General features: G+C 48.2%; 5 protein-coding genes across 5 annotated transcripts; 3 read left to right on the top strand and 2 right to left on the bottom strand.

Annotated features, from left to right (window-relative positions):
• Positions 1–186: 186 nt before the first annotated feature.
• On the bottom strand, positions 187–3,429 carry N7533_001973 (glycosyltransferase; the record flags this gene model as incomplete). The annotated part of the gene is made up of 7 exons (XM_057098623.1): positions 187–410; positions 472–610; positions 674–1,361; positions 1,422–2,183; positions 2,259–2,492; positions 2,565–3,195; positions 3,270–3,429. The coding sequence occupies 7 exons, from the start codon at positions 3,427–3,429 to the stop codon at positions 187–189; spliced, it is 2,838 nt and encodes a 945-aa protein (XP_056963759.1).
• A 1,991-nt stretch (positions 3,430–5,420) lies between these two features.
• On the top strand, positions 5,421–6,386 carry N7533_001972 (uncharacterized protein; the record flags this gene model as incomplete). The annotated part of the gene is made up of 1 exon (XM_057098622.1): positions 5,421–6,386. One exon carries the CDS (start codon positions 5,421–5,423, stop codon positions 6,384–6,386), a length of 966 nt encoding a protein of 321 aa, XP_056963758.1.
• Positions 6,387–6,657: 271 nt separating this feature from the next.
• On the top strand, positions 6,658–6,966 carry N7533_001971 (uncharacterized protein; the record flags this gene model as incomplete). The annotated part of the gene is made up of 1 exon (XM_057098621.1): positions 6,658–6,966. The coding sequence occupies one exon, from the start codon at positions 6,658–6,660 to the stop codon at positions 6,964–6,966; it is 309 nt and encodes a 102-aa protein (XP_056963757.1).
• A 925-nt stretch (positions 6,967–7,891) lies between these two features.
• On the top strand, positions 7,892–8,938 carry N7533_001970 (NAD(P)H-dependent flavin oxidoreductase; the record flags this gene model as incomplete). The annotated part of the gene is made up of 1 exon (XM_057098620.1): positions 7,892–8,938. The coding sequence occupies one exon, from the start codon at positions 7,892–7,894 to the stop codon at positions 8,936–8,938; it is 1,047 nt and encodes a 348-aa protein (XP_056963756.1).
• A 501-nt stretch (positions 8,939–9,439) lies between these two features.
• N7533_001969 (taxilin) lies at positions 9,440–11,042 on the bottom strand (the record flags this gene model as incomplete). The annotated part of the gene is made up of 5 exons (XM_057098619.1): positions 9,440–9,922; positions 9,985–10,228; positions 10,293–10,441; positions 10,507–10,781; positions 10,904–11,042. 5 exons carry the CDS (start codon positions 11,040–11,042, stop codon positions 9,440–9,442), a joined length of 1,290 nt encoding a protein of 429 aa, XP_056963755.1.
• Between the last annotated feature and the right edge of the window lie 681 nt (positions 11,043–11,723).

Here is an 11,723-nt window from a genome sequence, read left to right as displayed (position 1 = left end):
TCTTATGCCAAGGGAGTAGATAGCATCCGATACTACCGAAGTATAGGTATGCACCTATGTTACTAGTCCTGGAAGGTTCAAAGATCATGTCGGTAATAGATTCATATAGTTAACTAAGGGACGAATACTGTAACACATAATACGAAACAACAACTACTGGTATCGCATTCATTTCGACATCGTTTCCTAGCCAGCATGGGCGTGCCATTTATGCGACCTTGTCAAGTCGTCTTCAATCTGATCCCACGCCGTAGATACTTCTTCCCTGTCTTGGGCTGTAGACTCTTGCATTTCTTCAAGTCCCTGTGAAATCCGACCCATGACAATCATGCATTTTTGATGTCTGCCCAGTGAGTCGTTGATCTCTCTCAGTACCCCACTCAACGGATATCCCGCTAAACCCCAAAGCCCTGATAAAGTTAGCTTGAAGAAGAGGGATTTATAGAAAGGTTGGGTTTATCCTTAACATACCTGCTGTCGGCTTGAGAAATAAGCCTCCGATCGCTTTCCCAACCCCCTTGAAGATACCTTTCGCACCCTCATTCTTGAAACCATCACGCGGGTGTGTCCCTATGCCTGTGATACCGAAGTAAACCCCATCTCGGAGCTCCTATTTTATATCAATATCCATGGATGTCTAGTCCTATGATTGTGATGGCATGGCTGTTCCTACCTTTCCTGCCGCTGAGAAGCCACTTCGAAGACTGACTACTTGGGGGTTGTCGGTGACTGTTGAATCGTGATATAATTTGGGTGCGTTGTGGAAACCTCTGGTCATACCCAACGAGAAGTCAGCCGGTAGCCGTATGACTACCTTGGCAACCTTTTTGGACATCTTGCTTCCTTGTATCATGGCTTCGTGCAAAATGATGAATCGGGGGGGTTTCGAGGGAGTCATCGAGCTGCTCATTGGCTTTGCCGTTTTCAGCTGAAGATCTCTTTTGCGCTCTATGCTCTGAACGCGAGCGATTTCGTTGATATGCTCTCCACTAAAGTCCTCATCACCAGTGTCTTCCTGTGTACTTTCATCTTCTGGATTGTCTCCAGATCTTTGCTCTTCATTCTCAATCTGTGATTGCTGGATTTCATTGTCAATACTTGTTTCTTCGCTCTCAATGCTGTCTACTGGGGACATTGGATCCAGTGAAGATGTTGCTGCTGCTCGACATGCTGTTTGGCGATCATAATCTTTGCGGGGGTGACTTAGTGCGCGAGCCGCAGAAACAATATCGCTCGTTATCTCTCTTGGGACATCTACGAAACCAGTGATGAAGCTTGTCAGCGCTCCGAATAGCACTTGGGCACCCGCAGCAAGCGGGTTTGTGGGGTCCATGAATGTGTCATATTCCATAGGACGGTGACTGGAGACAATCAGCAAAAAGGGTGGCAGATTTTGGTAAATTTAATTTCAGATGACTTACAGCACCAGCATGTCTGGACTGATCTTCCCAGATTTTACCAGAACCGTTGCAGCAAAAGCACTCAATTTAATGTCCGTATGTTTGAGATGCCAAGCAGCTGGCTGATTCGGGATGACAGAGCATCTGGATAGCTGGGGATCAAAATTTCGATAAAAGCTTTTTACCCCATGGCGGACGCCAGACTCTTCTTGCATTTTCATCGCAATCGCCTGTGCTCTGTCCAATGTGCTCGTCTCCAGCGCCTTCTCGATTGCGTCTGAGAGGTTTTGAGTATTTAAACGTTTATACGTTATCGGGACAGGTCCTGCTCCAGCCCGCGCAACGATATTCCCCCAAAATTGCTGGTCTCCGAAAAATGGGACAATTATCGTCGGTCGACCTAGGGCGAGGCCTGCCGCAGTAGTGCCCGCGCCACCATGATGAATCACACATGAAACTTGCCGAAAGAGCCAATCGTGAGGGCAGTTTCCAATCATAAGAATGTTTTCCGGCACTACGTCTGCACCCAAGTTTCCCCAGCCTTTCGAGACAAGGGCCCGCTGTCCGGTTTTTTGGACTGCTTCAAAAATAATCTTCGTCAATTTGGCGGGGTTATCAACCACGATCGAGCCGAATCCGATGTATATTGGCTTTGACCCCGAGGCAAGAAATGCGGCGATTTCCGGGGGTGGCGTGTAGTTGCTTTCTGACATGAGGAAGCCAAAGCCGCAGACATCGATGTTGTCAGCCCAATCAGGAGGCTTGGGTAGTAATGAGGGAGACCTGTTTCCGATATCAGAATAATTATTTTGAGATCTAAAATAACCTCCAAACTTAGACTCGGAAGTCCCGACTCACCAGAGATAAGTATGCGGGACACGCAGCCGGTGGAGTATATTCGAGGCGGTCACTGCGTCCAGAGGCTGGAGTGATATGTTTTTGCGAAGCGTGTTTAGAATATCTCCCAGCCCTTCCCATACCATTACATCTACAATATTATACGACATGAAGTTTGCGACGTTCGGTTTGCAGTTCCGGGAAAGAACATTCGCTAATGGGTGGGGAAATGACTGGGTTGGCGACCAGGGCATACTATCATTCATTAGACACTCGGTAACTCCGCAAGATATAACTGAATCCTAGTATATAAAAAGGTCGACTCACGTAAATATGATATGCAGAGGGATGCCTAGTCGTTGCGCGCAATGAATATGGGCCAGGCTCGGAGGATTGGCTATTATAGCATCCGCCACAAAAGGCCGTTCTCGAAAATCCAAAGCTTTGCTCCAGGGATCTTCCTTGATTTGGTGAAGATGAGTCCCATCTCCCTTTTCAAAGCAGGATCTCCAACATCCATTGAAAATCTCCCTCATCTCACGTCGACGCTTTTGGATCTCTCCGCTGCGTATGGCCTTAAAGCCCGGTAAAAGGCCCGGATTTTTGACCATGAAAGCCATCAACTCTGTTGGATCTCCCCCGATATTGAAGAACTCCAGCTCACTCTCAAGAACGAATTGCCGAAACGTTAGATGTGTGGCCAATCGGACTCGGTGGCCGTGGGATTTCAGCTCTCTCCCTAGCGCAACAAACGGTTGTATGTCGCCTCGAGAACCAATTACTTGGATAACGAGGTTCAAGTGCAGTGGGAAATTCTCATCATTTGCCAAGGGTTTCTCTGCACCGGCGGTTTGTTCGGCAACTTGGTCAGAACGTATATCCGGGTGTTGAATGTGATTCAATAGCCCTGCAATGCTCGGTTTATGTTGGTCGATATGGATGTCTAACCGGCCGTCACCTAAAATAGAACATGATCAAGTTAGTGCAAGGAAATTTCAAGATAATCTGAAATATTGCCAACCTATTACTCACTTAAGACACGAGCTCCGGTATCCAGTTGATCCTGGCGGAACCGCACTTTGTCTTTGCCATCTTGTGGTCGCTTGGTATCTTTGTATGGCAAAGTATGCGAACGAGTGAGGTTTGATCTCTCGAACGTGTGTGCAGGAGCCGGCGATACAACAGCGGCCATAATTGACAGATATTTTGTGTGATGGCTAGAGAAAATGGAGAGATTGACGATATGGAAAAGTGATGGTCGAGGTAGGTAAAACTCGCGCGAAGTCCAACATGCGGAGGTATTTTCTCTCTCCTACTCTCCCACTCTCGCACTCTCGCACTCTCGTAATGCCGAAGATAATATCTCCTGCTCACGCGACCCGTGTCTCATAACTAATTCCTGACAAACCCAAGTTCAAACGGGAAATAGTGATGGATGACGTCAGTGGTCAACCGGCCCAGGGTAGATGAAGCTCGAGTTGGACGTGGAAATGATCGATGAGAGGTCTAGATCACAAATCACAAACATGCCCGCATCATCCGGTCGTAAGGCCCGGGTTAGTAAAGCATTCAAGATATTTGTGGCAATCTTAAGAAATCCGCTTTAAACTAGGGGGCCATGTTTGTTTCAATCAATTTGATTCTTAAAGACTCTAGTCCACCAGTACTCCGTAGTAGGTAGTTTGACAGGCGGAAGGTAAATTTATATGATGAATTTTACAAGTACCTACTAAGTAGCATATATTCAAGTTCCAGATAATGTCTGCCAACCTTGGAACATTGAACATCTGGCGCTCTCCTTCCGTTTTAGTGCTCACCCCCTCCGAGCCGGAGGAGTGACTTGCGTTCCAAGTTAATAATAAATAACATCTTCTTGTAAAAATATCATGCGCGTCAACGCTTCTTAGGAGCTCAATCCGTTACATGCTCTAAATAAGTGACTTGGGTCGGGTGCCGTAGCCTTTTCATAGTGGCCACTTCCACAAATGGAAAGATACATCAAACGTAACTTTTAGACAAAAGAAAGCGAGATCAAATACAACAAAGCAGCTGATGGAAGCAATTATATGAATACTGCTAATATTACGCAGCAAAATTAAAACTACTTAGCTCCTAGCCAGGTCACAGTTTTGACAACCATTGAGTGGGCACTAAGCCCTGAATCTCATTGGCCCTCGTACCTTGTTTAAGCTAAGCGAATCTCTCTTGAGCATAGATACGACCTGAACCAAGCCCATTATTAAATAACTCTTGATCCCAGATTTCAAACTTATGCTACTATTACTTCAGGAGCTACGGGATGATTTCCAGGACTGGGATAAAGATGTGTATTTACCACCTGACCTCCTCGATGCCAAAGAAACTCCAACAGATCGAGCTCAGCTTGATAGGCATGGAAATTTATTAATCCCAATAGCCTTTGCACTAGGGGAAGTCAGACAACCATTGCGGGTAGCATATTTCAAACAACGCTATGCCTTCCTCCATGACCAATTGGATAAGTATTCAGTGCTTCGCCTCAGAATGCCGGTCCACTAAAACGATGGGCCATAGCCATTAACCAAATTCAAGCCAATCAGCGGGGCCACTACGCTCTTGGGATGTTCAGATAGCCAATAATTATCCATAAAATATTGGGACCAAGGTGACGCGGTAGATAAACTTTCCTATGTATATGCACCTATATACACAGGATAACGTCCGCCAGGTGGGGCTTTCCTGTCTGGGCTGCCGCCGCTTTCATGAGGTCGATCAGGCCCAGGCTCACTGAGTAAATGTCAGCACGAGCTCATGCTCAGTGAACACTCAGGCAAATTGGTAAGGACACCGCAGCTTTTTAGTAACTATACATAATCTGTTGTGCCGCTAACGTAATTCACGGTCGGGTCGGACACACCAAAAACACCATGTTCAAGGCGATAGATTACAACTTCATATCGCAACAAGCGTATTATTTGGAATAAGGTATTGAGCTTCTGCAATCTGGAAAGTATTTCTAACTCACTGGAGGAGTATTGAAAGCTCACTTTAAGTGGCTATTGAAATTGTATTTGTGTCGTCATGGTCTCGTCCAATCAGGTGGCACGGTTACCAGCCATTACGCTGGCTCCTATATACATCCATCACCATGTCGTCCGTTTCTATTGATCACACTGATTCCGAATTTACCCTTCCACGCACAAAATGTCCCTGAGTGACAGATTATCTGCTTCCCTTATGAGCGCCCTTCCCCCGGAGCATGTTGTACGAACATTTTCCGGCCTCAAGAATCTCCAGATCGAAGCAGAGAAGCTATTGGAGTCCCTAAAAGAGAACGGAAATGGTAACCAGTGGATTGTTGTCCTCAATTTGTCTACACGAACGATCCAAAAGCTCGACGAAGAGCACGACAGCAGCATTGGGGGCATTCAATACCGCTTCCAGTGGGAAGGAACCACTGGTCTTATCAAGGTGGTCCCGTCAAAAGCCCACAATGAAACCACAGACAAGGTTACCAGGGTGATCGATAGAAAACTTGATGCAATGGGACTTGACTGGTCGGACGCAGCCTGGGTTGCAACAGCGACCTATAAGCCCACCACTGGCAAAGGCAAACAAGCAGATCAAGCATTTTTGCCACCAGCTCGCTGCCCTATCGGGCTTCCAAGTTCAGGATGGCCGACTTTTGTTATCGAGACAGGGGTTTCAGAATCCCTAAATCGACTTCGTGAAGACGCCAAGAGATGGTTCGTGGATTCGCAGGGTGAGGTACGCATTGTTATCGTCATCTCCATCAAGCCGGCCGAGGTTATATTTGAAAAGTGGCAATTAGCTCCCAACAATGCTCCACGCCCACTCACTCGTGTTTACCTCGATTCACTCCGCGCGCAATCTCCAAACACCCCTCCTCTTTTACCCCAACCAACCCCTTTCCAGCAGCCTTACTCGGCGCAGGAGGTCTACGTGGAGCCCAACAGAGTTATCGGGGCCCCTTTGAACATTCCATTTGTTGCGCTTTACGACCGGTCCCCAGGACAAGGGAGGGCGACATCCTTATTCAAATGCAAGATTTTCGAAACATCACCAAGTTACTGTTCTAATACATTCTGGTTCGCTGTCGAGCTCATATGCCCGCCTTCCCAAATGCTTACATGCAAACGACGATATTGAAAGCTTGTCACTCATATTCCCAAATCGCAGACCGTTCAATTTGTGATAGCTCGTTGTAGATTTCACGTAAGCTTTTTTGTTACAAAGCTCATAAACTATCTCAAATCAAAAACCAAGCGACTGTACTTCCAAAACGAAATCTTTTACGAAATGAACCATATAGAGTATTTCAGGGTGCAAGCAAGGAAAACGGTTTTGATGAAAAGCGAGCTAACGAAGATACATCTTCACCTAGGTAGGAGAGGGTACATATTCCTTACCAGTTGGATATATGCGCCAAGCTGGCCAACTTCTTTTCTATGGCCACGCAGCTCTACATCGAGCTAAGCGTGCGTTAGACAAGGCGAAGAACCCAACTGCCACTATATCAGCAGCAGACTTGACTACCGAGCTTATCGATATCGGACATACAACAGGAGCCCCCCTACTCCATCCTATAGACTCGGAACTACGGGGGCACGTCCAGTCAATTGGTTCAGCGCTAAATCATGTCGGTGGTAAGAACCTCATGCTTCAGGCGCACCAAGCTGTCAGCGAGAGACTTGGAGCCAGCCGTGCCCGCGAGCTGGAACTTGCTTGAGATAGGATCGGCGACTGATTTGGGTAGCTCGTGACATTCTAACAACTAGGCGAAAATCATAATGTAAACCTAGTACTATATTAAGGTTGAAGAAAGGCTAAACATTGGGGGAGGTCTGAAGCCGAGTCTATTAATTATGAGCCTTGGGAGAGGAGTTTGCTATTTAGTGTAGCGGGGGAACTGATTTGCAGGGCTGTGGATGCGGTCTGATAGGACTCAGCTCGGTCACTCTTTTTCTTTCATGTCTTTCCAATAGGTACAGGAGGTGGCATTTATGAGGTCACACCTGGGCAGATACTTCTTGTCAATGTTATCTTTGTTTTAGTATGAGATTCACGCGCATTGATTACTTAGAGTTTGGATGCCTAGATGCTCTAAGTACGGTTCTCTTTCTAGGGTAGTCAGTGCATGCATGCTTTAGTACTACTAGTAGCTGGTATTTTTAGTAATAGTAGGTAAAATCGAGATAAACTTGAACCGAGTACTAGTACTAGTAGCGTTAAAACACTAGGGAATACATTTTGAAAATGAATAGTTCTCTTCTCCCTTCATCGGAATATGATTTCGACCTACTGGTGACTACGACCGTGACGTTAATAGCTCCTCGGCGGTGTATAAAATATGCGCAGTTCATAAGCCACGGCAGCCGATGGAATGCCCATGCCTCGGTCCGTCCGAGCTGCACAACTCTTCCCCGCATTCCGCACTCCGCATATATCTGGAAGATATCAACCAACACTGCCAGGCTCTTATCCTTGCTAGCGCCGTCCATACAATTTGCTCCTGTTCCAATTCAAGTTTACGATATTCACCTCGGGCGCCCAATTGTCCAAATATACCCCTTTACCTAGCCAAACACCACCACACCTCAAAGAAAACCTTTACAAAAAACCTTCCACCTGAGAATCTGCCACCTCCACACAAGATGTCTATCCAAACGCCCCTCTGCTCCCTCCTGAAAATCCAACACCCAATCCTGCTCGCAGGAATGGCGCGCGCATCCAGTGCCCCCCTCGCCGCCGCCGTCTCGAACGCCGGTGGCCTCGGAACGGTGGGCGGACTGGGTTACACACCAGAGCAACTAGCCGAGATGCTCACGGAATTGAAATCCCTCCTGAAGGACCCCTCCCTCCCCTTCGGCGTGGATCTCGCCCTCCCGCAAGTCGGCGGCTCAGCACGCGCCACAAACCACGATTACACGCACGGACACCTGGACGAATTAATCGAGGTGACCATCTCGCACGGCGCGAAGTTGTTCGTTTCGGCCGTCGGTGTGCCTCCCGCGCACGTAATCAAGCGTCTGCACGAGGCCGGAATCCTGATTATGAATATGGTTGGCGCGCCTAAGCATGCAGAGAAGGCCTTCCGCGCTGGAGTTGATATTGTTTGTGCGCAGGGTGGTGAGGGCGGTGGTCATACGGGCGATGTTCCGTTCTCTGTGCTCGTTCCGGCTGTTGTTGATGTCGCGCGCAAGTTTAAGAGTCCGTTGACTGGTCAGCCTGCGCTGGTGGTTGCGGCGGGCGGAGTTAATGATGGGCGCAGTCTGGCTGCGTCTTTGGCTTTGGGTGCGGCTGGTGTGTGGGTGGGCACGCGGTTTGTCGCGTCTGAGGAGAGTGGTGCGAGTCGTTTGCATAAGGAGGCTGTTGTGGGCGCTCAGTATGGTGAGACTCAGCGGACGCTTGTTGTGTCTGGTCGACCGCTGCGCATGCTGCCGAATGACTACGTTAAGGAGTGGGAGAGTCGTCCGGCTGATATTGCTGCGTTGACTAAGAAGGGTGTTGTGCCCATGATGAATGATTTGGAGAATGACAAGGATATTGACATGCCTTTCTTAATGGGTGATGTGTCTGCCATTGTGAAGGAGATCAAGCCAGCTGGTGAGATCGTTAGGGAGATGATTCAGCAGGCTGTGGCGGTGGTGAAGCAGAATAATTCATACCTCGTTGGTAGTGGCCCGGGGAGCAAGCTATAAATAAATTGATAAGTACCTGGGTATATAGGAACTGGATGCGGGTCATTAACTACTACTGGTAGTACTCAGGAAGGGGTTTCTTCGTTGTTAATATGACATGTACTTATACAGAACCAGGTGAACTTCAATGAACCGATAATACCCTTCGATTGAATGCTGTAAGAAACAACCTAGTTACCGAGGAAAAGGTAGCATGAATACAGCTCATGCAGAAAATCCTAGGCTAGTAGATATGCATGCTTCTTCCAAACCATAACCAAAATAGCCTTGCGGACCACATCCAGCCCCCAGAAAAGGACTATTCCGATAAAGAAGCATCTTGCATCTCATCAGAGGATGTTCTAATCCTCACAATCAAACCAGAACCAGGAAACATCGGCAATAATTCTCAAAACTTGTAAAAAGAAGTAAACCTCTATCATGAGAGGGAGTGGAGCATTTTCAATTCTTGCTCTCTATGGGACTGGAACAAGGATTTGCAAAGCAAATCAATGACAACCATTAAGCACAGCGGCACTCTTCGATGCTCGCGCCTCTAGCAGGTTCGGTGGAGGAGGGGGTCCAAAAACCGGCCTCTGCGAAGATGTGTCGGCACGGGGAAACGTCGCGGTCAGGCTCGTCCAGATCGCCCTCTTCACTTAATTCTTCCTCGTCCTCATAATCATCGTCGTATTCACTCTCAGTCCCTTCGTCGTCATGGTCCAAATGCTCATCCCCTTCCGGCAGCCCTTCACCACGGCCTTGGGCCTGCATCCGACGGCATAGAGTCTCTAGATGTTGGCACTTTCGGCGCCATCGTTCCATTTCCTCTTGGTTTCGGGTACGTTCCTCGGCCATTTCGAGAATATTCCGGTTCGTTTGCTCGTGCTTGCGATTCAGGGTATGGTTCTCTTTTTCTAAGCGCTTGGTCTTTTTCGACATCTCTTCCATTTCCTTGCGGAAGGTTAGGAAAAGCTCGTTACTGTTGTTGAGAGTATCCTCGACCTAGAATCAAAGTTAGCTGTAGGAACTTGATCACCTCTCGTACCTGCATGGAACCAACGCACCTGCTTGAACTTCTCTACGTAGATATTGAGCTGGCTCCGCAGTTCCGCCTCGGTATGTGAGAAAGTGGAGACCTGAGCACTTAATGCTCGGCCTCGAGCGGTCTCAGTGTCGGCATTCCGGCGTTGTTCCTCATATTTGCTGGTCAAACTTTGGATCTCAGAGTCCTTGCTACGGAGGAGACACTTGTAGTGTAGTTCTCGAGTATCGAATTGTTCGTTGATCGTCTTGAGCTTCACGCGGAGACTGCTGTCATGTTAGTTGGTGTGAGACGCAAAGGGCAGCTACGGCTTTAGATGTGGTTGCATACGCTTCTTCCAGATCCACGTCCACCTTTTCGTTGCGAGGGTTCCCTTTGGCAGCCATGACATCCTGAATATCATACAGGAGAGAGTCGAGTCGTTCGTTAACGATGAGACGAGCCTTCTTTTCCGTATCTTCGAGCTTTTTGTTTTCGTCCTACCCAGGAATCCACGGTCAGCCTTGAAACGGGTCACAAATAAGGGAAGTCATGTTTGACCTACTTTGACTTTTTTATTTTCCTTTGTCAGCTCGCGACACAGCTTCTCCAGCTTGTCCTTCATAGTCACAGTCTTATTCAACTCCGATTTCCCCTTCTCTTGGTCCTTTTGCACCTGGTCCGCACGCTTTTTGCTCTTCGCGTAGTCGCGGTCCAGCTTCTTCATATCCGATAGTAGCTCGATATACTTCTTGTGCACGGTTTCCAAACGAGTCATCGGAGATTCGATATTGTTCAGTAGCTGATTGAGGTCTCGGGTAGCTTTCTTCACTTCGCGCTCTATAGATTCAGGTTTCATGTTAGTTAAATCTATCCCGATGTCCAGTATATAGACTCAGAGGAAACCCCCGCACATCTCTCGATACTGCGGTTGGCTCCTTCCCGAGAGCATCATCACGCACCGATTTCCTGCTCTTGATCCTTTTCACCGGCAGCATCTTGCTCCAACTGAGAGATCTTCGCGGCGAGTAGTTTCGAGGTCTCATTCGGATCGGTCACTTTCTTCCCCTTGTTCTTCTTGGCCATCGTAGTCGACGACATAGTGAGAAATGAGCCGGCCGCGGCTAAGGCTTCACCGATATGTCGATCAAGGTGTATGGCAGTCGTGCGGGGGAGTCAGAGGTCGAAAAACTGTGCAAAACGGGATGCACTTAGGAGGAAGGCGGGATGGTCAATCGGAGTAGCGGGTGGGGGGAAGGTCAACGGGAGAACCCAGAGGCAAGGCGGGGACGATCAAGAGATCACCTCTGGGGTCGTTTGAAGGGTGAGAGGTGGAAACTCAGCACTTTCCTGGAGAAGCGGCCTTCCTTTGGTTTCCTCGTCGGAGGCAGAATCGACGAGGGGGGGTTAGTCATCCAGCCGCACCAGCCACACTCTACAGTGTATACTATAGTGTACAGTATAGTGTACAGTGGACTTTTTGTTTTGACTGGCTGTTCACTAGGAAGGAATTAGAGAGGAGGCCTGAAAATATCCTAATATGACTATATCAGCAAGTTCCACCTGTCCGCAAGTTCCCCCGACGTGGGAATGCGCACCATCACGAGGGTTGAGCGTCTAGCGTGTATGACATAAGCTCTTCTCCGGGGGTTTCGGGCCGATCTGTTCAAGTTCCAGTTCCATCCTTCTTGTTTTGCCTTCGATCTCTGTTTCTTCTTTTGCACGACAGGGGAAACTTCACTTTCGTTCATTCGTCATTAGACCATTGACCGGACTGGTCGA

Source organism: Penicillium manginii (assembly GCF_028828005.1).
Source record: "Penicillium manginii strain IBT 31320 chromosome Unknown utg000002l:1.0-5564898.0:1.0-5567710.0, whole genome shotgun sequence".
In the NCBI taxonomy this organism is placed as follows: Eukaryota; Fungi; Ascomycota; class Eurotiomycetes; order Eurotiales; family Aspergillaceae; genus Penicillium; species Penicillium manginii.
Note: the sequence above shows the minus strand (reverse complement) of the source record. Positions and strands in the feature narration are given on the sequence as shown.